Consider the following 27999-nt stretch of genomic DNA (forward strand, 5'->3'; position numbering starts at 1 on the left):
GTCTTTAGCATGATTACCCTTCTTACGTGTGCCTGACCTACATTGTATTCTGTACGAGGCCAGGTTAAGGAGTTTGGGGCCCTTACACATAAAGGCCCCCTCTTTTATTTTGGATCATTTTCCTCCTCAACACAAAAAACATATGAAATAAAGCAAAAAAAATCAGGTTATTGCAGAATTCCATTCATTTCTGTCAGGGCGTCGCGTCGCTCCCTGCTCATATTAAGCTTTGGCGCCACGTTACGTCCCACCGAGGCCTGGTCGCTGCAGGAAACAACAATAATATTACATACACCGCGCAACACAGGGGTAGAAAAAATACTCCTATTACAAGGGCAGTTCCCCTGCATGAACAAAACAACTACCCCAGAGATACATTTCTGCCCTTATGGGCATTATCAGTGGGGTCCAATTGGCATCTCTCTAGGTGAAATCGGACACAAAACAGTCTGTCTATTCTAGTTGTCATTACCCGTGAAGAAATCTACTTGAAGCAGCGCTGCGGTAACTGTTGTAGCTCTATAAATAAAAGATCTTACAAAATAATGATGCAGGCGCCAATTTTGTCCACCAGATGTCACTAAAAGACGCCTCCTAATGTGCCGCGCAGATACAGTACAGTATTTCTTATAAACTGACAATATTGCCAACTATAAGTACATCAACCATCTAACAAAGTCAATTGAATGGATTTGGACTGCAATTAAAATGAATGGTGTTAATATTTAGCCATATTATATTACATCATGAAAAATGGGCAGACTAGACGGGCCGAATGGTCCTTATCTACCATTATAGTCTATGTATCTATGTACGCATTCTACCAAAAGAAAAAAAACAGCCAAGACATTTGACATATGGTTAAAAAAAATACACAAGTCATGTAACTCAACCGAAATATATACACATTTATTTGAGAAAAAGAAAATCCAATAATTCAACCACAATATACACATTAAAATTCTGCTGTCAGGATATTATAATAAAAAATCAAGTCTTTTAAACGTTGCTGGCAGCCTCCGGTTCGTTGGATCCACCTTGTTCTGGATCGCGAGCTTCCGGTGAGCTCCTCCTGCAGCATTTCCTGATCCAGACCCAGTAAATGAGGGTCATCAAACCCCAATAAGCCATGTACCCCACTGAGCCATAAATCAGATACAGGAGCTCCTGCTGCTGATGGGGGGTGGTCCAGTCCTTCTCCAAATCTCTGTAGATCCCAAAACCTAACCCTGCGCCCAAAATAATTGCCCATATGGACAGGGGCAGCAGGGGCATGAAATTCCCCACAATCTTCTTGCGTCCAGATGTTCCCCAGTTGGTTTTGTTGATGGTCAAAATAGCAAAATATTTGGTGGGCAACAACCCGTTCATGTACAGTATGGAGTAGAGCGACATGAGCACCATGACTATATTACCTCGGAGCCAGCTGGCGTACAGGGATTTGATGAGGGCAATAATTTGAATACACAGGAGGAGCCAAAGTATGTTCCACAAGCTGCCGGCGTAAAACAGGTGGATCACGGTGATGGTCACGTAGAATGGGAAGACCAGAGTGACCACTGACTCGTATGTCATCCATAAGTGGTGTTTATACCAGTACTGGGCATTGTACAGCCACTCCCTGTAATAGGACTTGGTCCAGCGGGTCTGCTGATTGAGCCACCGCAAGTACAGGGAGGGAGTCTCGGAATAGGCACGGGATTTAGACGTGTACCTGAAAGAAGAACAACAAAGAACAATGGTTAAGAGAGTGAAAAAGTGTAAAGACTTGCTTAATACAAAACAATCTGTAGGTTACAATAACTGATTAAGGTAGAACTTACTTTGTGCCATAACCCAAACTGAGTACCCGGTTGGTGAGGTGCCGGTCATCTCCTAGCGTGCAGTCCGTACCAAGGAACTTTTGACCATACCAATCCTCCAAAAACGTCTGAAGAACATCATTCCTGTACATACCTGTTAGAATGTAGAGTATTAATGTAAGTATAAATGCGACAATGCTTACTCTCCAATATCTCAGACACTTTTCCGATGACTTGAACTTCATAAGAAAGAAACTCCCAAACAATTACAACAATTATGTACCACCAAGTCCATTAGTTAAAAAAAAAAAAAAACCTTGAAGGTTGACTACGTACCCAGTGGGCCACTGATGCACGACACGCAGTCAAAGTAAGATTGACAGGCTCTCTCCACATTGAAGGCCATCCAGTATCTTAGATTGCTCATGAAGCTGATGAATGAATCGTACGTGTTAAGGATTCGGACATCTCCCCCAACCGCCCCGTACATTTCATTTGCCTCCAAGACCTTCACCATTTCCACGGTGGCCAACTCATCTAGTTTGGTGTCCGAGTCACAGACCTACAAGAAAAGAAAAGTTTGTTAAATATATATTTTTTCCCACAATATATGTAGTAAATATATTTAGAATTATTTACATTATTTCATCTTTTCTATATGCCTACAGATACAATGTATATCACTCAATGAGCTTTCACTTTAACCCAGAAATGCCCTTGGAAACATCCTACATAACTTTTTAAGATTTTTCGTCACAATGTCTACATTTTTAAATAAAGGCCATTGGGTATTAATATGTAAATCAGACACATGGTATGAAACACTTACTTGCACATAGTCCACGCTGTGCTCCAGGGCTTTAAATGCCGTGTACATAACCTCTCTCTTGCCTCCCCACTTCTGCATTATACACACGCATCTTTTACTCTGGATAAGGTTCTTCACTATGGTGCTTCCCTCGTTCTCCTGCAGAGGAACCGAATCTTCACCCTCTGGGTTCTGTTTGCGAGAGTGATAATTCTCTTCCCACACATACGTGCCGACGTCCTCGTCGTGGAACACGTCCTTAAACATGTCCATCATGTAGGCATCATCCTCCGAATTTCCATCCACAACGAGAATGACCTTGAGCTTCTCTTTGGGATACTTTACAAATTTGCAAGACTCCAGACACTGGCGGAGGTAATCAGGGTCTTCTTGGTATCCGGCGATGGTGAGGCCAACGGTCTTTTGAAAGCTACAAGCCAGTTTACTCTTCTTGAGTTTGCAGAACTCCAGGTAAGCAAAGAGGCTCTGGAAGAGCAGGAAGAGAACCATGAGAATCCCGTACAGTCCGATTGATATTAGAAGAGTCGAGTCTTGGAAGAGTTCATATTGCACCACGTAGGCTGCCGTTATGGAGGCCAACACTACAAGAGCGAAGGTGTACGTGAGGATTTTCCGGGCGATGGGGAAAGGGGGATTGATGTTCTTGGGGTTGGGCGTTTTAGGCGGTTTCGCCATATCTGTAGAAAAAAAAATATTATTCAGGTTAGTTTGTAATTTTTTTCCCAAGAATTGTGCTTAAATTTTATTTTTAAAATCACACACACATTTTGCTACAATCATAGCAACTCTCTACATTCATTACTTTAAATCCGCTATTAATATTTTAATGAAAAAACGTATAAAAAAATTCCGCCAATTTTGGGGGATGGCAAACAGGAATCGTGTAAAAATAAATGTATCCAAATAAATTTAGGTTCTAAATTTACTACAAGTCTTCAAGTTTAATTCCTATTTTAGGAAACATAGTCAAAAATGTATTTAAAAAAATATATTCATACAAATTGTTATTTGATAAATATTGATATATATATATATATATATATATATATATATATATATATATATTGATTATCTCTTCAAAAAAAAAAAATATATATATATAATTAACTATATATATGACTATATTTTTCGAAGAAGAAGTTACCTGGAAAACTTTCTTGGGAGTAGCAGGAACGTAGAGATGTGCAGAGTATCACCTTGAGGATGCATTCACACCAAAGCATTACTGCTGAGTATTTATTGCCAGACCACAGCCCTTAGCCACACCCCTACTACATTATTGGCGGACCTCTCATCCAATAGGAGCGAATAGTGTGTAGAGGCAGTCCGTTGAATATTTTTTGGTTCGCTGGCCAATTATGGAAAACCATGGATAATGAACCCAACTAACTTGCAATGTCCTTTTAAACCATTGTACAGCACTACAGTATATGATGGTGCTATACAAATCAATACATAATAACAGCATGAATAATTCGCTTTGTACTTTATCGCTATGACGCAAATGAGTTTATAGACATCGTGCCTGTCAGGCCGACGCTTTCCGACTTGAAAAACATATTTTTTATTTTTTTTAAAGCAAAATTACCCATATTTAAGCAAATTTACTCTGGTAGTATAAATACATGAAAATGTAGCATTTTCCCCCCCCTATTATGCTGTCATTTATTCACCCGCCTTTCACTAATCTGCAAATCGGCTCCATAGAGGAACCAAATTATCAGAATTTCGTGAAAGGCGGTTAAAAAAAAAAATCTGCGAAAGTGACTAAAAATGTATTTTTATTTTATGTGTTGCTGTAACCTATTTTAATGAAATCCGTATCATTTTAAATGAAAAATGCACTAAAAAAAAAGGAGCCTAAAAGAAAAAGTTTAAGATCCTGAAGTTTTGAAGGCCAAAACATGTTAATATGTTAATTTATCCTATTAAAATTCGTTAGTATGATCTTTGGGATTTTAAACAAATAACCGTTTTCCGAACGTTATAATTGTTACTATAACACCCGGGTTTGGCACGCGAGGTGAAATCGCAGACGCCGGGGGCATTTGCACACAGAGACGGAGGCCCGAGGCGGCAATACATTTGGTAATGAAAGTAAACAAGCCAGCTAACGAGATTCCGACCCAGTATGAAAACCAGTAACAATAATGGGAGGAACGCTGGCTCATTATTCACGACACCCCCGAGCACCTCGCCGGCTTTTGATGGAATTAGCATCGCAATTAATGGTTGCCTCGGGCTACCTTTTCAAAAACATGTTCTTTAACATGTTGTTTAACAAAAACAAGAGATTCGAATACCCCTCATATGTAATTCTGATGAGGGAAAGTCCAACGAGACCAAAAGGCCCTAAAATACAATACATTGCACAATAATAATAATTATTAATATATAATCAGATCACCAGGTTGGACACAGATTGGTGGTAAATCTCTCCAATAGTGAGCCTTATTGATATAAGGTAATTAAAATAAGATGGCGTCGGGAATGCGGCTAGATGTTGGTTGCCGTGGACCAGGAAATAGATTCCTTGTTTCACTGACTTAAGTAAAGTCCCAAGTGTCGTCACATACGGCAGGAACGCCACAAGATCTGAGCCAACATCATAGGTTTCCCCAAATCTCTCCCAGACCGTTAGAAATGCCACCGTCTGGCCTAAATTGTCAATAGACACTCTGGAGAAAAGGCCTGGAGCCGAAAAGTTGGATGGATCGCCACTGAACAGCTCTGCTGTCACCTGATTTTCTTTATTTAAATATATTTTTTGCAATTTTTGTTGAGATTTGTTTCCTTTTTTTGAACTTTTTTTGAGCTTGTCTACTTTTTTGTCATATTTTTGGTATATTTTTTGCTTTTTTTGAATAAATTCTTGTATTTTTGGATTTTATTTGGTTGTTTGCACCTCCTTATTTAGTATTTTATCTTATAGACATGGGACATGGGTGGTTGAGTCGTGGGCCTATGCCACCAACATGGGTCCATCAGCCTATACGTGGGCCATAAGGTTATAATTGTTTTACTTGTGTTCGGGTTGGTAGATATTTGGATTTCTAGATGAAAAAAATCCAGAGTGTGGTCATCAAAACCTGCCAATAGAACAGAAAATTAGGATATATTGCCAGAGACGACGGTTTAAAGCAGGGTGATCGTATTATCAATCAGCATAATCTCTTTTTATAACGGGGACACAAAACAATTGGATTATCCCATCAGGGGTCCACCATATCTTTATTGAATCAAAAAGAGCAGAGTCGTTCTCTGGGCCGGAAAACGCCAGAGATTCAAAAGATGTCTATCAGAGATAACAAAAAGAATAACACATTTATTTCACAGCCTGCAGATTCCGTAACGCTGTTATAATAGGGGATGGTGAAAATATTGAACAATTACAATAAAATCAACATTATATGCGATTGACAATAACATTAACAAACGTTAAGGAAGGAAGAGAGGGTTGTGCAGATAGTAATGTGAGATATAGCAGAAAGTTGTTCCAAAATCCTATTCTGTCTGTCATGTGATCCGTCTCTTCCACATGCAAAAATATCATACTACGAAGTTGCTGAAAAACGTATGCCTTGTTTTAACTAAAACTGGCTGTTATGGAAACTAAAACTTTGTATTTCTTGCATATGGTAGTATTGATACAATGGATTTTATGGATTATTGAGCTACAATGTGTGTCATTTTTAAATTTTAAAAAACATTTCCTAAAAAAATTGTTTTTATATTTGAAAAAACTTTGTTTTCTCTGCTGTAAGGAAGGCAGCAAAGCTATATGTACAGACTAAGGAGAAAAAAAAAACCTCAATCATCTGCAGTATTAATTTTATAGGTGAATCTAGAAGTATTTATAGGGTAATCAAATAATAATAATAATAATAATAATAATAATAATAATTATTAATTTATTGGTGTCAGCCTTGGGGAAAAAATGAATCTAGTAAAAATATTGCCTTATTCATTTTTTTGGGAATACTTAATTGTCATGTGACCAAAAAAATCAAGCACTGATGGGTTGTTGCGAAATAAATTGAAAATGCTTCTTTTTGAGGATGGAATAAAAGAGCAATGCAATAAAGCCAATCTCGTCCTTAAAATAACCTTAATTATGTGTGTTCCGAATACCTGTAAATTATTTTACAAAGATTGCTAAAATAATTAAATAGCTAGAAGCCTAAATCTGTGGGGGGGGGGTTTGGGGGGGCTCTCTCTGGATTCAGCATTGCAGGAAATATATGTGATAACGGATAGGTTGGGGATGTATATTACAAAACTGTCAGATACCTGGCCAAAAAAAATAAAAAATGGCCAAAATAAGAGGAAACTACCCAAAATCCATTCATAGTTCACACTGGTGGAATTTTACCAACACTCTTTAATAAATTATTATTATTGCTATTATTATTATTATACAGAATATATTAAAAAATAATCTGGATTATGGAAATGACTGATTTGTGTTTATTAAAATAATGATATTTTAATAATATTCGATTGCAATAATAATATAAGAATATTTTTTTTGTAGGATTATGAAGGTCTCAACCCATCTCAGCTTTTCAACTCAATGTTACAGTTAGAAAAGTATATACAGTTTGTTTTTTTTGTTTTGTTGTTTTTGTTCTTTTGTTAATTATGAAAACAATCCCCCCCCCCCCCCCGGAATAATTAATTGAATCAGCATCGCAGCCGCCGGGGCTCATGCCTGTGTTTGTCTCGCATAATGAAGCGAGATGCCGCCTTCCATTGATAATCACTCTTCATTGTAAATAAACGTCACGTTATTTACCCCACCACCCCGGTCACCTCTACGGTGCGATGAGATAATCCCCCCCCCCATTCATGTCTCCTTGTGCAAATAACTTTAATTTGTTTAAACTAGAAATATTAAATGTACATTTATTTTAATCTGTAAAAATATTCGATCATTTTATTATTATTTTTTTTTTTTTGCTACACATGAGCTAAACGATACAGTAATCAAAATCAAGTTTTGAGAGGGTGGTGGATGAGTGGGACAGCCTCCCAGCAGAAGTGGTAGAGGGTAATACAGTGAGGGGATTTAAACATGCACGGGATAGACATACAGCTCCTGAATCTAAGACGAGACCAACGACTGATTAAGGTTTGAGTCTTTACAGAAGGAGAAGACGGGCGGTATATTTTAAAATAAAGCCAAGATTAAGCGGGGATTCTGGTCAGCCTACATTTTATTGGGCCAGAGACCTCAGAGGTCTCTTCTTAAAAGATTTCCGAGGTTCTGAAGGCTTGTGGAGCTATCTGATGCATTTGCAATGTGCATTTTTGGGGCAATTACCATAGTTAACAGGCTGAATATATCTGCATGAATTATATGAATTATATTAACAATGTTTGTGTTTGTGGATAAAAGTGAATGTGTTCGAGAAGCCGGTGACATTATCATATCGGATTATCATATCGGATTATCATATCGGATTGTATTAGCATCACAAATCGCAGTAATTCCTGGCTGCATAAGAAAGGAAACTTTTACATAAGAAACCGCGGGGGCCGCTTTGTCCGGAGACCCCCAGTCTGAGCTGGCTCCGTGTGCAAATGGCGGGGGTCTTTAGGGCCAGACTTTTGTTGGGGATGAAACAAATGGACATTTTTTTCAGATAGGATTAAAATTTAATAGGATTTAAAAATAAATTAAATCTTTTTTCAGAATTCTGATTTAGTTGATGGATTTTTTTTATAGAATTTTATCCTTTCAACATTTAATCAGATTGTGAATTAAATATAGAAATAATATGTCTCAGTTCGGGAAATTGAGGATAACTAGTAGTTTCCCTCCACTAAGCTTAATAAATATATTATTTGAAAGCCAAAAAGAAATAAAGCGTTTGATAGCAGATCGGCCCCCATTCGGCCCCCATCTAGTCGCCCGTTTCTCCTGCTGTAACGACTCAAACCTTAATCAGTCGTTGGTCTCGTCTTAGATTCAGGAGCCGCATGTCTGTCCCATGCATGTTTAATCCCCTCACTGTATTACCCTCCACCACTTCTGCTGGGAGCCTGTCCACTCATCTACTACCCCCTTAGAGTGGTTTCTAATTTGTATTTTTTTGTTACATTTCTAGACCTGCTGCTGCAAAAATCACAAACGCTGCCTAAATTGATCCTTAAATACATTTTTTTTTTTAAAATCATATCCGCGTATATAATAAAATGGAACAAAATAAAATTTAATAAAATTTAGAATTTTGAAGCCCAAAGTCTGTGACTCCGATACGGAGAAATGTGATAATTTTATAATATTTACATTTTCCTATATTAAAAAAAAAAAAAAAAAGTCATCAGGATTACAATAAGCCATTCACTACATTAGGCCAATATGTCAGCCAATCATTAAACAGGGGGTGTGGCTTTGAGGAAGGGACTAGTAATAAATACCCAGGTAACCCTGATAGTTCATCATCCCCTTCGGCGGACACAGGGTGCTCCTCCATACTACTCTGCAACCACCCGACGGCCAATCTTCTTCTGCAACCCTCATCCCGCCACCTGGAGAATTCCAAGTAAGTTGCTTATTTTATAAATGTATGCTTTTATTTATATATATATATATATTTATTACGCTCTGATTGTGGCCAGAAAATATAATAATGTATGAGTAACTAATTAATTTCTGGTAATTTTTTACATTAACAGAAGATTTCCACGAATGTGTTTTATGCTCATGTATTTTATTATTCTATTTATATCATAATCAGGATTATTTATTTTATTTTTTATTTTATGCAAAAAAATTCTAAATCAAAGAATAATTTTTTTCATAGTATATTATATTTTTACAATAAAAACCCTTATCAGCCTAAACAGCAGAAAAGTGTAATATTATCGTCTCTATTTCCATAAAACGTAGAATATTCTCAATTCGGTTGATAAAATAATCTGAATATTTCTCTTGTTTTCTACAGATATGGCGAAACGGCCTAAAACGCCCAACCCCAAGAACATCAACCCCCCTTTCCCCATCGCCCGGAAAATCCTCACGTACACCTTCGCTCTTGTAGTGTTGGCCTCCATAACGGCAGCCTACGTGGTGCAATATGAACTCGTCCAAGACTCGACTCTTCTAATATCAATCGGACTGTACGGGATTCTCATGGTTCTCTTCCTGCTCTTCCAGAGCCTCTTTGCTTACCTGGAGTTCTGCAAACTCAAGAAGAGTAAACTGGCTTGTAGCTTTCAAAAGACCGTTGGCCTCACCATCGCCGGATACCAAGAAGACCCTGATTACCTCCGCCAGTGTCTGGAGTCTTGCAAATTTGTAAAGTATCCCAAAGAGAAGCTCAAGGTCATTCTCGTTGTGGATGGAAATTCGGAGGATGATGCCTACATGATGGACATGTTTAAGGACGTGTTCCACGACGAGGACGTCGGCACGTATGTGTGGGAAGAGAATTATCACTCTCGCAAACAGAACCCAGAGGGTGAAGATTCGGTTCCTCTGCAGGAGAACGAGGGAAGCACCATAGTGAAGAACCTTATCCAGAGTAAAAGATGCGTGTGTATAATGCAGAAGTGGGGAGGCAAGAGAGAGGTTATGTACACGGCATTTAAAGCCCTGGAGCACAGCGTGGACTATGTGCAAGTAAGTGTTTCATACCATGTGTCTGATTTACATATTAATACCCAATGGCCTTTATTTAAAAATGTAGACATTGTGACGAAAAATCTTAAAAAGTTATGTAGGATGTTTCCAAGGGCATTTCTGGGTTAAAGTGAAAGCTCATTGAGTGATATACATTGTATCTGTAGGCATATAGAAAAGATGAAATAATGTAAATTCTAAATATATTTACTACATATATTGTGGGAAAAAATATATATTTAACAAACTTTTCTTTTCTTGTAGGTCTGTGACTCGGACACCAAACTAGATGAGTTGGCCACCGTGGAAATGGTGAAGGTCTTGGAGGCAAATGAAATGTACGGGGCGGTTGGGGGAGATGTCCGAATCCTTAACACGTACGATTCATTCATCAGCTTCATGAGCAATCTAAGATACTGGATGGCCTTCAATGTGGAGAGAGCCTGTCAATCTTACTTTGACTGCGTGTCATGCATCAGTGGCCCACTGGGTACGTAGTCAACCTTCAAGGTTTTTTGTTTTTTTTAACTAATGGACTTGGTGGTACATAATTGTTGTAATTGTTTGGGAGTTTCTTTCTTATGACGTTCAAGTCATCGGAAAAGTGTCTGAGATATTGGAGAGTAAGCATTGTCGCATTTATACTTACATTAATACTCTACATTCTAACAGGTATGTACAGGAATGACGTTCTTCAGACGTTTTTGGAGGATTGGTATGGTCAAAAGTTCCTTGGTACGGACTGCACGCTAGGAGATGACCGGCACCTCACCAACCGGGTACTCAGTTTGGGTTATGGCACAAAGTAAGTTCTACCTTAATCAGTTATTGTAACCTACAGATTGTTTTGTATTAAGCAAGTCTTTACACTTTTTCACTCTCTTAACCATTGTTCTTTGTTGTTCTTCTTTCAGGTACACGTCTAAATCCCGTGCCTATTCCGAGACTCCCTCCCTGTACTTGCGGTGGCTCAATCAGCAGACCCGCTGGACCAAGTCCTATTACAGGGAGTGGCTGTACAATGCCCAGTACTGGTATAAACACCACTTATGGATGACATATGAGTCAGTGGTCACTCTGGTCTTCCCATTCTACGTGACCATCACCGTGATCCACCTGTTTTACGCCGGCAGCTTGTGGAACATACTTTGGCTCCTCCTGTGTATTCAAATTATTGCCCTCATCAAATCCCTGTACGCCAGCTGGCTCCGAGGTAATATAGTCATGGTGCTCATGTCGCTCTACTCCATACTGTACATGAGCGGGTTGTTGCCCACCAAATATTTTGCTATTTTGACCATCAACAAAACCAACTGGGGAACATCTGGACGCAAGAAGATTGTGGGGAATTTCATGCCCCTGCTGCCCCTGTCCATATGGGCAATTATTTTGGGTGCAGGGTTAGGTTTTGGGATCTACAGAGATTTGGAGAAGGACTGGACCACCCCCCATCAGCAGCAGGAGCTCCTGTATCTGATTTATGGCTCAGTGGGGTACATGGCTTATTGGGGTTTGATGACCCTCATTTACTGGGTCTGGATCAGGAAATGCTGCAGGAGGAGCTCACCGGAAGCTCGCAATTCAGAACAAGGTGGATCCAACGAACCGGAGGCTGCCAGCAACGTTTAGAAGACTTGATTTTTTATTATAATATCCTGACAGCAGAATTTTAATGTGTATATTGTGGTTGAATTATTGGATTTTCTTTTTCTCAAATAAATGTGTATATATTTCGGTTGAGTTACATGACTTGTGTATTTTTTTTAACCATATGTCAAATGTCTTGGCTGTTTTTTTTCTTTTGGTAGAATGCGTACATAGATACATAGACTATAATGGTAGATAAGGACCATTCGGCCCGTCTAGTCTGCCCATTTTTCATGATGTAATATAATATGGCTAAATATTAACACCATTCATTTTAATTGCAGTCCAAATCCATTCAATTGACTTTGTTAGATGGTTGATGTACTTATAGTTGGCAATATTGTCAGTTTATAAGAAATACTGTAATGTATCTGCGCGGCACATTAGGAGTCGTCTTTTAGTGACATCTGGTGGACAAAATTGGCGCCTGTATCATTATTTTGTAACATCTTTTATTTATATAGCTACAACAGTTATCGCAGCGCTGCTTAAAGTAGATATCTTCACGGGTAATGACAACTAGAATAGACAGACTAAGAAAATTCGATACATTAGGTAAAGAGGGCCCGGCTCGCAAGCTTACATCATTAACCGTGGATGTCCCAGAAAAACTATTGAAAAGTAGCTTTACCAGCATTCACAAATTATTAACTACATTATTAACAGCATTTTTATTTTGCTGTTTAACTGAAAATAATGTCTGCAGTCATAATTAAGTTGTTGATTGATGAAAATCTCTGCTGCAGTTGCACAATATCTCCACTAGTTGTCACTACAGCATAAGAAAAGTGTAAATACGATACTTGGAATGTTCTGGGAATCATTTGTCCTTTGGCGCCAACTGGTGGATATCGTTGGTAACTGCACTATTTAGTAAACATCAAATAAATTAATAATTACCTGCAAACGTGCACCATGTGCTTTGTTACACTCAGATGTAAGTATGCATTAAATAACAAGATTAACAACAGATGTTAAGGGCCTCGTTACCCGAAGATATATGTTCGCTTTATTTACCTATTCATTTGCTTTATCCTCTGCTATTAAAATTATTATTTTAGTTATTATTTCTTTTGTTGTGAGACGACGCAAGCTATGATGCTGACACTGCGACTTATTCTGGCCGAGGCTGACTCGTTTACTTGGGAATGTTCCGGGGCGACATCATATCTCAGTAATCAAGATGGCGGCCACGGAGGGGCTTTCGATAAACAGATGGGTCGCTGGGCTTCCTCAGCAATCTTGTGGGAAGCGGCAGAAAAGTCAAGTTTAATTGCAATGAAACAAAGTCAAGTTCACACACGAGTTGCCAAATCACTTACTAAAAAAAAAGAAGGTAGAACTTTTATATATATTTTACTGTAATCATTTTATTGCGTATTTATGTAGATCTGTAGAAAGTTCTCTGGAAAGCAGGTTCTGCGCCAGCAGGATGACGCGTAACTAATAGGAGTAATAATGGAGCCGCTCTGCCCGGCTCGTGTTCTGGATGTCGATATAGTTACACGGTTTATACTATAAATATTTGGGCTCGGAGGTCTCTTTCTGCTCTGATTTTCCCAGAATCACTGAATTATTGAACACGTATCAGGCTCTCCTCATATGAAGACAAAAAACATCTTCCCGTTATCATCACGGACTTACATTTACGTCGTGGATGCGGCTGGAGACCCATCTGATGCTTAAAAGAAAAAAAATATTTGTTATAAAGGTGACGCCAATCTCCCCATCACTAATTAGATACCCAGCACAGGTATGTGGCGCGTGGCACTGCCCATCTCCCTCCAACGGGGCTTTTAGACACAAGGCACCCCCCCTTCCTGCCCCCACAGCCCATAACCCACCAGAGTTATCTGAAGACACGGCGCATGCGCTCAGCCATGTGACCCCCGAGTGATGCTGCCCCCCACCACCAGTACTCTGTATATTATAATATCACCCGCCAACCTCCGCTGCCAGCCATTATACCCGCGCACAGAAACGCCAACATAGCGGGAGGCGAACGGATTACTTACTGCCAGTCGGGGTGTAAACGGGACGTTTGCCTGAAATAAAGGAGAAAAGAATATAATAAAGAGATTTAAAAATAATTAATACTGGGGTTACGTGGAAGGGATTCTGGTGCAAAGTATGAAAATTGGTGTAACTACATAGCAACCAGAAGTGTTATTGGTTGCTATGGTGATAAGGTGACATAACATTCCCCGTCATATACAATCAGAATTATCAGTGATGTGAAGAAGCCTCTATAGAGTATTCAGAAGCAGTAATTCGCGAACCTCTCCTCTTCCATAATATAAACCCAACAGCAGCAGCGACAGCGATCCCTGCAACGACTCCAATGACGATGTACCCGGCGCTGCTGCTTCCGCCCTTCCTCGGATCTGAGTGACACAAAACAGCAGATATCAGTCGGGGGCAATCTGAGAATGTGATGTAAGTGTTGGGGTAATTACCCCTCTCCTTGCGACACTCACCCCACATCACAATGAGTGGCTCTGCCAGGCTCCCGTGGTCCACGTGGCAGGAGTAACTGTCCCCCTCTTTTGGGGTCACTTCCACGGTGACCCTGATCTGGTAAGTGCCGTCGGTATTGGGGAGAACCTGTTTGGCCTCATCCGAGGGAATATCGATCTCGTTCCTCTTCCAATTCACGTCCACATCGCGGGGGTAAAACCCGTACACCTGGCAGTGAAGCTTTGTGGCCCCCTCTGAAGTCTGGGCTGAAACCTTCACCTCCGGGGCAACTGAGATCACAGAAAGGGTAAAATAATGGTTAATGGGGCAGTTTAGAAGATTTGCCCCATCCGGATGTGTGGCCCCTGCATCACCCCATGCGCTGTCAGTGCTGCCACTTCGGTTCCTCTACTAGAACATACAGGGGTTATAAATGATTCTGGGGCAGAGTCATTAATGGTCCAATCAGAGGAAGCATTTCATTGGTTGCTATGGTAATAAGATCACTTTGATTCCCGCGTGTGAGCCGATCCTGTAGAGTTTTATGTAAAGTTCTGGAAGGATCCGGAACATTCTGGAGAGAGGTCAAAAAAGGCAACTACAACGGGGAAAGATCTGCAGGATATAAATTCTCAAAATGACTGAAAGATCTGAATGCGTACAATCTGCCGGAGAGAGAGAGGGGAACAGCCTCCCGGCAGAAGAGGTAGAGGTTAAACCCCCTGCAACCAATGACATAACAGGTACATCATAAAAAGTTTGCTTATAAACCAGATGAGGCCCCCAGGAGCCGTTACCACCACCCACCCCTCTCCCTCCCCATCTGCACTCCAGCTCCTCCCCCCCGCTCTCACCTCTCCGCTCCAGCTCCTCCCCCCGCTCTCACCTCTCCGCTCCAGCTCCTCCCGTCCGTACTCGATGTATTTCTTCAGCCATTCTATACACTCGATCTCCAGGTAATTCTTATTTCTCTCTCCCTCTCGCACCTCCGGATCGTTCCATCTCTGTGCGGTGATCTGCGCCTCGGCAACGACCGGAACATAAACCCCGCGCTCGGTGTCCAGGACGACGAAATCCCCCCCGTCATATCCGTGCTGCTCGTACCCCCCGGTGCTGCCGTCATCCCTCAGCTCACAGCCGTACATCCACTGCACAGAATGGACACCTGCAGAGAGCGGCACTCGTTACACCCGGCTGAGTGTGAGTGACGTGGGGGTCACACCCCGGGACCCCGGTATACGGACCCTCGCTGTACTGGGAGCAGAGCCGGTTACTGGGGGGACTGGGGAGCCTGTTTTCCCGGTTATTATATCGTTTCCGGTAATTAGTGATGTCATCTGTATGATGTCATAAAGATGGTTTCTCGGGGCTATTATTCATTATACTGTATTGGGCTCCATCTCTATCAGCCCTTCATACAGCAGCCAATCAGAGCATCGAACGCTGCGGACAATAAAGGGTTAAAGTTCATTCTCTCCCCTCCGGTTTACAAACCCCTAAAATGGGAATGCTGGGAGTTGTAGTGGATACAGTGCAGGGAGTTACTGTTGTGGTAGTGGATACAGCGCGGGGAGTTACTGTTGTGGCAGTGGATACAGTGGCGGGGAGTTACTGCTGTTGTGGTAGTGAATACAGTGCAGGGAGTTACTGCTGTTGTGGTAGTGGATACAGTGCGGGGAGTTACTGCTGTTGTGGTAGTGGATACAGTGCGGGGAGTTACTGTTGTGGTAGCGGATACAGTTTGGGGAGTTACTGTTGTGGTAGCGGATACAGTTTGGGGAGTTACTGTCGTAGTGGATACAGTGCGGGGCGTTACCGTTGTGGTAGTGGATACAGTGCGTGGGGGCGTTACCGCTGTGGTAGTGGATACAGTGCGGGGCATTACCACTGTGGTAGTGGATATAGTGCGGGGCATTACCGCTGGGGTAGTGGATACAGTGCGGGGCGTTACCGCTGGGGTAGTGGATACAGTGCGGGGCGTTACCGCTGTGGTAGGGGATACAGTGTGGGGTGTTACCGCTGTGGTAGTGGATACAGTGCGGGGAGCTATTGTTGTAGTGGATACAGTGCGGGGAGTTGCTGCTGTGGTAGCGGATACAGTGCAGGGAGTTGTTACTGTGGTAGTGGATACAGTGCGGGGAGCTGCCTTTGTGGTAGTTGATACAGTGCTGGGTCTCACCTCCGGTGTGGTTGAAGCGGCTCATTAATGTCCTCACACCGTGTTTAAATACAGCCTCGCTTCCTTTGCCGATCTGTGTCCCTTCCTCCCAGTATTCCGGTCCCGCTTTCTCCATCCACCGAGCGACAGGGACAGCCCGGCCGCGGTCACTGTTATAATTATCTATCTGGATCCCGTCCACATACCCGACCATAGAGAACTCCGGCAGTCCGTGTCCCGGAGCCGAGACCCCGGTGTAATAATACTGGAGAGAGTGACCTGAGACAGACAGACACGTCAGAGACAGACTGACCCGCAGAGCTCACACTCTATACACATTCTGTATGCCGGGGACCCCTCCCCATTATACTCACCACAATACACCCCGGACACCCCCACAATGAGCAGCAGGGGCCACATCTTTACCCCCCTGTATGCGGACATATCGGGGCCCCGGAACGAGAATAACACAGACTGATCCCGAACTAACAGCCCGAGTCAACCGGAAACCCCCTGTGAGTCAGGAGCTCTGCGCTGATTGGATGCAGCAGGAGCCTCCGGCCAATAGGAAAATAAATAATCTGCGCATCAGCAGTTACCGGGCAGAGGGAAGCGCTGAAGGTTGTGAGAGCTGAGAAAGTGAAACTGGTGTTCCTGAAATAGAAAGCCATGCGGCTCTGCTGAGTGCCGCTACTGGGGAGGAATAAACTGATAAATTCAATGAAAAAGAAAAAAAAATGTGACATGGGATTTCTCTTAACCCCTTAGTGGCCAAAGTTGCTGTAATCATGGTAACCACTGGGTCCGCGTGACTTAAATGATGCCTGTGAACACCACATTTTTATATTTTATTAATTTTATCTGACCCTAAGAGGCTAACCTTTTTAATTAATACTGTGTAGTTAGTGGGGAATTAAATAGGGTTAAGGATAGGTTTGGCATTAGGTAAGGGTTAAAACAAATTAAAATTATATAAAAATTTCAAATAAATGAAAATGATATAGAAATATTGGGTTTTTTCCAAATCAGGGCAGGTTAAAAAAATATGTTGTGGTATTTTCCCCTTTTATACAAGCTGCGGAGAATTTATATACCCGTAAAACTGGCGATATATGTGATTTCTTTAATTATTCCTAAAATATTATGTCTGATATTTATAAATGTTTTTTTAATCTATATATAAATGTGTATATGATTTTTGCGGGATCACTGAATGAGTAAGAGGCAAGTAAACAGATGAAAACCGCTCTGGTCCTTAAGAGGTTAAACCTGGAAGCAAACTTTTGCTTTTTAGCGTCAGGCTGATCCTCGTGCTGATTGGCTCAGTGATACGCGGGAACGCATTTTTTGTTTGTGGTGGGTGTCATATTATCCTCTCCTATTATCTCACTTCCCCCTCAACCACCGACTAGATTGTAAGCTCACAAGAACAGGACCCTCTTCTCCTTCTGTACCAGTTTATTATTGTTTGCGATTTTAATTTATTTTAGTGCCTCTGTTGTAACGGCGCTACGGAATCTGCTGGCGCTATATGAATAAATATAATACATTTCTACGATTCATACGATTATATTTCCCATCAGTACAAAGTACCGTTACATTGTTACGATACGACGCATGCAGAACGAGATTCCCCTCTCCAGCTCCTACTCCTATTACTCTCGGGGAGGCCCAGTAGACTTGGTTTATTGTGAATCTAGTGTTTAGCCAATATGTGTGTAGTAGATACGTGGACCGGTTACCCGTTCAGGCAGAAATGGTACGAGGGTGAAGTGGCGAGAGTTAACTGAGTTTAAATTATATGAGTCGTGAACCCAATAAACAGCACACGAGGTTTACTCAAACCCCCCTTTGTTAGGTGTCAAAAAGGTGGCCCTATCCCTATAGCTGCTCCAATTCTTCCGCCCCGTTCATCCCAGAGGCCGACCTGAAATCTGACCAGCGGGCAACATGTATAAATTATCCTGTACTTGGGAATTAAGGTGTGCTTATTTTGGGGGCCAAGATCTAATTTTGCAATAAATCGGGAATAGAATCGAGTATTTCTGTAAGTAGGATTTCTATTAATTCTTCTCCCTTTTATTTTTATCTGCTGTGTAGCCGGCGCCATTACAAGCCGGTTTGGCGCTCTTTGATACGGTAAAGTCGGAGGGGCCGTGTATAGGAGCTAAAAGCCCCAAGAAGCAAAAGTTTCCAGTGGGAGGGTCTTAGGTCACAGAGTGCGCTCTGATTGGTTGTTCAGTCCCCTTCTCCCTCCCTTGTTTCACTTCCCACCATTTCTCCTGGGCTTGTGTACCCAGTCACAGGCTGCGCCTATACAGACACCTGTACGCTGCCTATTTTTTCTACCTCTGTGTTGAGCGGTGCATGTAATATTATGTTGTGTTCTGGATATTATTTTTTTTGCCAGTTGCCCTGATATAAATGGGACAGTCCTGACTTATGCCAACAGTCCTGTCCGATGGCAACAGAACGGTCTTCATTGCCTGCAGCGACCAGGCCTCGGTGGGAAGTAACGCGGTGCCAAAGCTTAATATGAGCAGGGAGTGACGTGGCGCCCTGACGGGAATGTATGGAATTCTGCAATAACCTGCTTTTTGCTTTATTTCATATCATGTTTTTTGCTTTGAGGAGGAAAAATATCCTATTTTAGTCGCCCTCCTCTGAACTCTCCAGAATGTCAATAACGTTCTGGGGATGGGGTCTCCAGGACTTTCGAGGTCGCTAGGCTTCCTCAGCAATGATGTGCGAAGCGGCAGACAAGTCAACTTTAATCGCAACGAAACAAAGCCAAGTTCACGTGAGTTGCCGATTCTAACCAATTCATCTACTGAAAAAAGAAGGTAGAACTTTTATATATATTTTGTGATCTAGCGAAGGGAGCTGCTCCTTCCATGGGCAGAAAGCACGGTCCCCTCGGAGATCTCCACTGCTTATTTAAAGCGTCCAGCCAGCGGTAGAGGCAGAAAGGCTCTTCGTCCTGTAGGGCAGGTACCTCCAGAACCTTGCTGAATAATGATGATTTTCCCCATCCCTGAGAGCGCAAAAGACCCCGTACTCGGCAGGCAGAAAAAGTGAGGAAGTGGAAGCGCGCCGGAGCACTAACGGGATTCTGACTCGTCGGTTGAGTCGAGGGAAGAATCAGAGACAGGTTCTCGGACTGGCGAGAAGTCTCACCGTTCTCAAACTCCCCCACGGGCGCCGCATGGCACGGCTGGTTTGTCTACCCGATCTGAGTCTATACTGGATCCATTAGGTGATCCTCTCTTTGAACCCAATGATTTCCATCATCTTAGGTCAGCAGAGCGCACCCCGTATGATCATAGAGCGCAATATCTTCAAAACAAGGCCAGGTGCCCTTTGTCCAAAGTGGCAAGAAATAAATTGAGGACAGAGTGTCGGGGCAAAGTTTGCACCACCCCAGAGCAGGCCCGGACCGGGACAAAAAATAGGCCGGGCATTTAAGACTCAGCAGCCCTTTTTGTGGTTTTGTTAAACCAAATTCTGACAAATGTAATATACCATTTCTTGTTGTCTATTAATTATTTTTCCGCATGCTTTTGTCACTGTAATCAATTAGCATTCCATAAATATATAATAAATGAATCATAACGTCATGCAATTTATAAAGCGCTATATCTTTAATGAAAGATTCAAAACAGTAACTAATCTTTGACCATTTAGTTGGTAATTAGAAAGAGGTAGAAACTTTGTAAAAAAAAAAAAACAAACTTAGAAACTAAGCCATGTTTACTTAAAAGGGAACTCTAAGCACCAAAACAACTTTAACTTAACGAGGCCGTTTTGGTGTAGAGATCATGTCTCGGCAGTCAGGATTTTACTGTGGAAATGTAAAGATATAGCGCCCCAAATATCAGCCCAGTAGTTACCAACTGGCATTTTTCAACATTCTATATGGGGTTAAAAAGAATTCCCCCATTGGACCAATATATTTACCCCGCATATATCTCACATACAACCCCCTCTATAATATCTTACAATATGGAGTGATTCTATGTCTGATATTTATGAATATATGGTTTAAAAATAAAAGCCAAGTATATATATAATTTGTGTGGGATTGCAGAACGAGTATGAGGCAAGTAAAAAGATGCAAAGCGCTCTGGTCCTTAAGAGGTTAAACCTGGAAAGGAACTGTTGCTTTTTAGCTTTTTATCTCCGAAAATACTGAAGAAAACGAACTGCAAAAGTGCCAAAAATTCGTCATGATTAACCCATTCGTCGCCACGTGCAGCCGCTGCCATTACAAGTCATTTTGGTTCTTGTTGATGAGGTAAAGCGGGAGGCACTGTGTATAAGAAAAAAACTACATTACAGAAATGTTTCTATTTGATGTAGATTTTATTTCCTTTTCAAAAAAAGTCACTTTTTAGTAAATAAATCCTTATGTTTTTAGGAACATTTTTTCTAAAACATGAGTTGTGAGGATCAGAGTCTGATTTATATCTCAGGCACCAGTGGGCAGAGAGAAAAACTCCTAAACCTAACCCCTCGTACCGTGACAGACTCCATGACACACGGGGGGCCTTATACCCTGACAGACTCCATGACACACAGAGGGCCTTATACCCTGACAGACTCCATGACACACAGGGGTGCCTTATACCCTGACAGACTCCATGACACACAGGGGGCCTTATACCCTGACAGACTCCATGACACACAGAGGGCCTTATACCCTGACAGACTCCATGACACACAGGGGGCTTATACCCTGACAGACTCCATGACACACAGGGGTGCCTTATACCCTGACAGACTCCATGACACACGGGGGGCCTTATACCCTGACAGACTCCATGACACACAGAGGGCCTTATACCCTGACAGACTCCATGACACACAGGGGTGCCTTATACCCTGACAGACTCCATGACACACAGGGGGCTTATACCCTGACAGACTCCATGACACACAGGGGTGCCTTATACCCTGACAGACTCCATGACACACGGGGGGCCTTATACCCTGACAGACTCCATGACACACAGGGGCCTTATACCCTGACAGACTCCATGACACACAGGGGGCTTATACCCTGACAGACTCCATGACACACAGGGGGCCTTATACCCTGACAGACTCCATGACACACAGGGGGCCTTATACCCTGACAGACTCCATGACACACGGGGGGCCTTATACCCTGACAGACTCCATGACACACAGGGAGCCTTATACCCTGACAGACTCCATGACACACAGGGGGCCCTATACCCTGACAGACTCCATGACACACAGGGGCCTTATACCCTGACAGACTCCATGACACACAGGGGGCTTATACCCTGACAGACTCCATGACACACAGGGGGCCTTATACCCTGACAGACTCCATGACACACAGGGGGCCCTATACCCTGACAGACTCCATGACACACAGGGGGCCTTATACCCTGACAGACTCCATGACACACAGGGGGCCCTATACCCTGACAGACTCCATGACACACGGGGTGCCTTATACCCTGACAGACTCCATGACACACAGGGTGCCTTATACCCTGACAGACTCCATGACACACAGGGGGCCTTATACCATGACAGACTCCATGACACACAGGGGGCTTATACCCTGTCAGACTCCATGACACACAGGGAGCCTTATACCCTGACAGACTCCATGACACACAGGGAGCTTATACCCTGACAGACTCCATGACACACAGGGGGCCCTATACCCTGACAGACTCCATGACACACAGGGGGCCCTATACCCTGACAGACTCCATGACACACAGGGGGCCTTATACCCTGACAGACTCCATGACACACATTAAAGTAGATGATTATTCATAGGGCCCTGATGTTTGCCTAAGTTTCAAGCAAATGTGAAAGTAGCCGTTGTTGCACGGGCACCAAACTTCACAAACAACATATCAAGGGAGCCTCTGCTCCTCCCTCCGCCTGGTAACTGCTGATGCTCCATGTTAATAAGTTTTCTTATTGGTCCGAGGTTTCACCTGCACTCAGGGCAGAGCTCCTGACTTACAGGATGTACCCAGGTGAGTCAGTCTGTGAGTCTGCAGCCAGTCTGTGTTAGTCCTGCTCCGTGTTGCCAATATGTCCCCATACACGGGGCTTAAGATGTGGCCCCTCATGTTCTTAATTGTTTGGGTGTCTGGGGTTTATTCTGGTGAGTATTTTGGGATGCAGAAGGTTGCTGGCATATAGAATGTGCATGGAGTGTAAGCTCTGAAAGTCAGAGTCTGTCCTAGGGGAGTCTGTCCCTAATATGTCTTTGTGTCTCAGGTCACTCTCTCCAGTATTATCTCACTGCCGTCTCGGCTCCGGGACACGGGCTGCCGGAGTTCTCTATAGTCGGGTATGTGGACGGGATCCAGATAGAGAATTATAACAGCGACCGCGGCCGTACTGTCCCTGTCGCTCGGTGGATGGAGAAAGCGGGACCGGAATACTGGGAGGGACAGACACAGATCGGCAAACGCCTGGAGGCTGATTTCAAATACAGCGCAAGGACATTAATGAGCCGCTTCAACCAAACCGAAGGTGAGACCCCGCACTGTGTATATACAATACATCCAAAGAATGTGTTCTACATGTTGGTATAATGTATGAAACTCAGATTATTTTATTTCCCGAATCATAAAAATCAGTCATTCACCCAAATTACTTACAAACGAACAATCCATTAGAATGCTACATAATATACTCGCATAAAAAGCTTGGTATTTAGCTCAGTAGTTACTCATAGGCTATACACTACGTAATATGCTATATATACACTTAGACACAAACGACACACTGCTCTGTAGATACACAACAGGCAGCACTGATATTATATGCATTGACTGCTATTTTTGTGTGTGTAATGAGGGTGGTGTGCTCTTTGTGTGCATGCGTCTCTGTGTATCTGTGAATATAGTTGGGAAGTTGTGTTTCTACACACAGGTGTTCGTCTTCATAAAGGATGTGTAACTACAGACCAAGATTAGTCACCTCGAAGCCCTAGGCAAGGTACCAATTTGGGGGGGGGGACCCCTTTTCAATCTCTTTACAGGGGGCCGTACCAAAAGCGGCTCAATCACACACACTGAACCTGCTTCAGATACTCCGCTGGGACCCTCACATATACAATAGTGGTGCCACTATTTTTTGTTGTTGTTGCGTGCCGGAACTCTGTATTGCGATTTAGTGTTGAAATACCAAGATGTAGTACATACCTCCCAGCAATCCTGATTTGTGTGCTTTATCCCAGTTTCCACATGCCCCATTATGCCTCTTTTCTAGTGAGTTTATGGCTAAGGTGGACAGGTTGTGGAAAAATGAGCTCTGCTTCCCATTATTCCCAGTACAATGAATACGTATACACTGGGTGCTTTGACTGTAACTCACGCTCACCATGTTACTCACACTCGGCCTATATGCCCCTGCAGGTGTCCATTTTTTCCAGGTGAGGTATGGCTGTGAGCTCAGCGATGATGGCAGCACCACGGGATATGACCAGCACGGTTACGATGGGAGAGATTTCGTTGTCTTGAACACCAGCCAAGGGGTTTATATACCGATCATAGCCGAGGCTCAGACCGCTGCACAGAGACTGAACAGCCCCGAGGTGCAAGCGGGTAAAGGAGTAAAGTATTACCTGAGTGTGACGTGTATTGAAATGCTGAAGAAACACATCAAGAACGGGCGAGAGGAGCTGGAGCGGAGAGGTCAGAGCGGGTGACAACAGCTCCGCAAAGTGGGGAAAAATTACTGCATATTAATTCACACCGTGGTACTAACTCTTCATGTTGAATTTGCTTAGTCCTGCTGGGCCGGTTTAATACCCCCTCCTGATTCTTCATTCATTCCTGTCGGATCATTTTATATCTGTGGGTCAGCAAAATGTAAAAGTGTCAGGTTAACATATAAAAGGGCATCCTGGTTCAAAATGGTCGTATCACCATAGCAACCAACAAAATGTATCTTGGACTATGCAGTCCTTCACAACCTTTGCACCCAACAAGGGTTCTGATTTCGTCTTGTCCTCCTGCCTCACCTGTTTACCCCCTTTTCTCTTGCGTCTCCTGCCTTCTATTTCTTGTGTCCTCACATCTACTCTTACTCACCTTTTTTAGTGCTCCCGTACCACTGGTGTATTCCTCAGATACACCCTCATCACTTCCCTACATCCCCTCCTCACCACCATCCTGCCTCCCTTCCCATCTGTCCTCTACTTTCCTTCCACCCGCTTTCTAATGGACTCTTTCCAAACCGGTTTCTGTCCCCGACATTGTATTGCGTCCGCTCTCACCAAGATACGATAGCGGAAAGCTTGGTGGACCGGCCAGCCTAAATATAACACTGACTGGGGTATCTCCAGGAATCGGTTTTTGGCCTCAGTTTCCCTTATTTTTGTTTCCAGTATCACTTATGTGCCGATGACTCCTTTAACCCTAACCCCACGAACGGTTGGTGGCCTCCACTCACTAAAGCTCATTGTGCCAAGAGACGGAGCTTCCTCCCTTCCCAAATTTTTTTTGTTTTCCCTGTTCCTGATATTTCAGCCGCTCTGGAAAATCCCTCAATCTCCCCAACAGCCCAAATTCCATGCCTCGTTGTTACGTTTCCCTCTCTCTTTCACATCTCACACCCTCTTACTCACCAAATCTTGCCATATCTCTAATTATTAATTTCCTCGCACTACAAAAGTACTCGTTCTTTCCTTGTGATTTCCCACCAGGATTATTGCAGTCTAATTTTCAACCTCTCTGCTAGACCGATCTAGTAGCGCCCGCGGGTACAAACCTCACCCAGCTGATCATGGTTGTCTATTTTTTTCTGCGATCTCAGTTCCCCCACAGATGAAGATTTTAGACCAAACTTCAAATGGGACCACAAAGCTTCAGTGCCAGGTGTACGGCTTTTACCCCCGAGACCTTGGCGTGAATTGGAAGAAAAATGGGTCAGATGTTCCCTCTCGTGAGGCCAAACAGGTTCTCCCCAATACCGACGGCACTTACCAGATCAGGGTCACCGTGGAAGTGACACCCGAGGAGGGTGACGTCTATTCCTGCCACGTGGCCCACGGCAGCCTGGCAGAGCCACTAATTGTGATGTGGGGTGAGTGTCACAAAAAAAGAGAGGTGATTACAGAAAAGGAGTTAAAATTCCTTAATCCGGTGTCATTAACCACCCCTTCCTAGCATAATTCATAACATTTGGCAAAATAAAATAAAAAACATTGACCGAAATGGAATTTTCCCCGTAGATTACAGATGAAACCGGACGGGAATGTTTAGCTCTTTAAACTGAAATGCTTTCCGATGGTCCCGATCTTCACACAATTACCGTGCTTTACAAATGTAATATTTAGACTTCCGCTGTGGCTGCGATGTTCATCGATTTTGCTTTTTTTTTAATATACTTTTTACTATTTAACTCTCCGTTTTGTGAGGATTCACCAGGAATCTTCTCACTTAGACCGAGCCGATCTGGGCTGCGGGAGGAGAAGAGCTTTCTCCACCATCGATAAACCAAGGAGTTTAGTAGGAGGAAGGGAGAGAAGCCCCCTGAAGCTTGGGATTTTCTCCAGGCTTTTCGCGTTCACGGTAGAAATGAATCGATCGCTTAGATCAGATCAGTGACCCGCTGAGGTTCTTCCTTCTCCATGTCACTCAGATCCGAGGACGGGCAGGAGCGGCTCCGCCGTGTCCATCGCCGTTGGGGCGATCGCACTGATTGGCGCGGCTGCGGTTGTTGGATTTATAATATGGAAAAGGTATTCAGGTAAGAGACGTTCTGTCAGATCTGGATTCCCCAAACCCATCCCTGACAGGTCAAACAGTCGAGGTTTTAGGAATATGTTCGCTTTCACTGTCACTTTCACCTCCTCGCATGCAGGTACTGTAAATGCCCATCCTTAACCCTTCTACATTATTCAATGAGATGTCCCTGCTGATTGGCTATTCAACTGGTTAACGCCACTTTTCAAACCTTGCTCCGGAATCGCATATACATTGTGCCAATATCCATTACCTGCGTTGTTTGCACGATACTTTATACTTTTGTTTTTCTTATTTTCAGGCAAGAAACCTGATTACGACTCTGTTAGCAGTAAGTAATCTGCTTGCCCCCCTCCCCCGCTGTGCTGATATATTTTCTTTGCACGTATAGAATCACCCTCTGTATTATAAATAAAAATACATTCTTCTCTCCAAAACCAAACAATACTTTAAAATTTTGGTCATTACAACTCCAGAAGAGAGGTGCAGAAGCCAGCCAGGCTTGTGATGGACGTTCGACCCGGTTCTATAGGGAAAGAAAAAGATAAACTGAAATGTTAATGGAAGCCGGGCGCTGGCATCTAAGGATTAAATTTTATATTTTACTTCAGGGCTACAACAAGCAGTTTACGGAAATTAAAATGTAATTCTTTATCACTTTTCTGACTCCTTTGTGTCTACCTTAGACGTCTCATTCCAGAAGAAGAGATCTCTGGGGCGCCGAAAGGTCACGTGACTCAATATTTTTTTTAATAAAAAGGTCTCAAACCATTGACTGAAGACTCCATCTTCTCTGGAGCTAAAACTTACTCAGTTTTCTTTATGTACTTTAACTGAAATGCGTTCGCTTCTATACCTTTGTACGTTAGTCCTGTTCCCTGTGTCATGTCCCCCCCCCCCTCCTGTAACATACGTGTATAAATGTTGCAGTACGTGTATACACATTGAGTTCTTGTTCACACTCCTTTGGTTTTGTTTCTGGAAGAGGATTATCGGGAAAATGTTTTGGATTAAATTCTGAGGTCTTTTTTTGATTTGGAATGACATTCGGGGTGGGGGGCTTCCCAAAAGAGGGAGGTCAACCTGTCAACCGTGTGAGTTCTCTGCCTGCCCCAAGCTTTTGGCCTGTTCTCTGACTCTGTATTAGATCTTTCCTTTAGATTTTGTTTGCGTTGAATGAAACTGCTGAATCTTGAGTAGCAGTAGAGTATTGGTGGTCTCAGTACTTCTAAGCTCACCGTCACGGACGCCTCCATGCCCTGGGCTCCTGGGGGGCCAGCCTCCTTCCTACAGACCCTGGCCTTGGAAGGGGTTCTGTTTTTGGGAAGGTGGGGACAGGGGATCCCTTGGGACTACTTCTTCCCCCTGGTGCGGAGTGCCATGTGTCCCCAATTACCAGAGCCTCTAAAGACGGCAGAGCTCGGACACAGATTTGGGGCTCCTGCATTTTGGGTGGGGGTTTGTGTGGTCTTTTACTCTCCGTTGGTTTAAGACTTCCAGGACAGAGACCTCCATGGCCATTATTTGCACCTGGATCTGATATCCAGCAGGTGTTTCCCGCAGGCTTCTAAGCTGTTTTAACCTGACGATCGGAGTTCTGTATTCCTGGTGGCTATGGGCAGAAGGAAGCAACGTCTGGCGGGTGAACCCAGTGGGGGTGCGGGTCGTTCCCGTCACAGTGCCCACACCACACACCGTCTTCATCTCTGTGCCCGTGCAGTGAAGCC

General features: G+C 43.1%; 4 protein-coding genes across 4 annotated transcripts; 2 read left to right on the forward strand and 2 right to left on the reverse strand.

Moving 5' to 3' along the window:
* Window positions 1–999: 999 nt before the first annotated feature.
* LOC149274826 (hyaluronan synthase 1-like) lies at window positions 1000–3306 on the reverse strand. The gene is made up of 4 exons (XM_089505211.1): window positions 2632–3306; window positions 2139–2364; window positions 1824–1956; window positions 1000–1714 (listed from the first exon to the last, which is right to left on the reverse strand). The coding sequence occupies exons 1-4, from the start codon at window positions 3304–3306 to the stop codon at window positions 1000–1002; spliced, it is 1749 nt and encodes a 582-aa protein (XP_089361337.1).
* A 6277-nt stretch (window positions 3307–9583) lies between these two features.
* Window positions 9584–11887, forward strand: LOC149274827 (hyaluronan synthase 1-like). Its single transcript, XM_089505213.1, has 4 exons — window positions 9584–10258; window positions 10523–10748; window positions 10931–11063; window positions 11173–11887. The coding sequence occupies exons 1-4, from the start codon at window positions 9584–9586 to the stop codon at window positions 11885–11887; spliced, it is 1749 nt and encodes a 582-aa protein (XP_089361339.1).
* Window positions 11888–13912: 2025 nt separating this feature from the next.
* Window positions 13913–16940, reverse strand: LOC149274828 (class I histocompatibility antigen, F10 alpha chain-like). Its single transcript, XM_089505214.1, has 6 exons — window positions 16895–16940; window positions 16542–16799; window positions 15249–15527; window positions 14383–14652; window positions 14185–14289; window positions 13913–13950 (listed from the first exon to the last, which is right to left on the reverse strand). The coding sequence occupies exons 1-6, from the start codon at window positions 16938–16940 to the stop codon at window positions 13913–13915; spliced, it is 996 nt and encodes a 331-aa protein (XP_089361340.1).
* Window positions 16941–16954: 14 nt separating this feature from the next.
* On the forward strand, window positions 16955–27995 carry LOC149274829 (class I histocompatibility antigen, F10 alpha chain-like). Its single transcript, XM_089505215.1, has 7 exons — window positions 16955–17144; window positions 22794–23051; window positions 23939–24217; window positions 25341–25610; window positions 26169–26276; window positions 26574–26603; window positions 27895–27995. The coding sequence occupies exons 1-7, from the start codon at window positions 16955–16957 to the stop codon at window positions 27993–27995; spliced, it is 1236 nt and encodes a 411-aa protein (XP_089361341.1).
* Window positions 27996–27999: the final 4 nt, after the last annotated feature.

Source organism: Sceloporus occidentalis, unplaced genomic scaffold (assembly GCF_023333645.1).
Source record: "Sceloporus occidentalis isolate IW3139 unplaced genomic scaffold, rSceOcc1.0.p SCAF_318, whole genome shotgun sequence".
In the NCBI taxonomy this organism is placed as follows: domain Eukaryota; kingdom Metazoa; phylum Chordata; class Lepidosauria; order Squamata; family Phrynosomatidae; genus Sceloporus; species Sceloporus occidentalis.

Bases quoted from the DNA above. Each gene is read 5' to 3' on its own strand.
- LOC149274826 (XM_089505211.1), bottom strand. From the start codon at position 3,306: ATGGCGAAACCGCCTAAAACGCCCAACCCCAAGAACATCAATCCCCCT. The intron at 1,957-2,138 runs GTACGTAGTCAA...ACATTCTAACAG, and splicing joins GTGCATCAGTGGCCCACTGG to GTATGTACAGGAATGATGTT. The intron at 1,715-1,823 runs GTAAGTTCTACC...TTCTTCTTTCAG, and splicing joins AGTTTGGGTTATGGCACAAA to GTACACGTCTAAATCCCGTG.
- LOC149274827 (XM_089505213.1), top strand. From the start codon at position 9,584: ATGGCGAAACGGCCTAAAACGCCCAACCCCAAGAACATCAACCCCCCT. The intron at 10,749-10,930 runs GTACGTAGTCAA...ACATTCTAACAG, and splicing joins ATGCATCAGTGGCCCACTGG to GTATGTACAGGAATGACGTT. The intron at 11,064-11,172 runs GTAAGTTCTACC...TTCTTCTTTCAG, and splicing joins AGTTTGGGTTATGGCACAAA to GTACACGTCTAAATCCCGTG.
- LOC149274828 (XM_089505214.1), bottom strand. From the start codon at position 16,940: ATGTGGCCCCTGCTGCTCATTGTGGGGGTGTCCGGGGTGTATTGTG. The intron at 14,290-14,382 runs GTGAGTGTCGCA...TGTGTCACTCAG, and splicing joins GCCACTCATTGTGATGTGGG to ATCCGAGGAAGGGCGGAAGC. The intron at 13,951-14,184 runs GTTCGCGAATTA...CCTTTATTTCAG, and splicing joins TATATTATGGAAGAGGAGAG to GCAAACGTCCCGTTTACACC.
- LOC149274829 (XM_089505215.1), top strand. From the start codon at position 16,955: ATGCGGACATATCGGGGCCCCGGAACGAGAATAACACAGACTGATCCC. The intron at 17,145-22,793 runs GTGAGAGCTGAG...TTTGTGTCTCAG, and splicing joins AGAGGGAAGCGCTGAAGGTT to GTCACTCTCTCCAGTATTAT. The intron at 25,611-26,168 runs GTGAGTGTCACA...CATGTCACTCAG, and splicing joins GCCACTAATTGTGATGTGGG to ATCCGAGGACGGGCAGGAGC.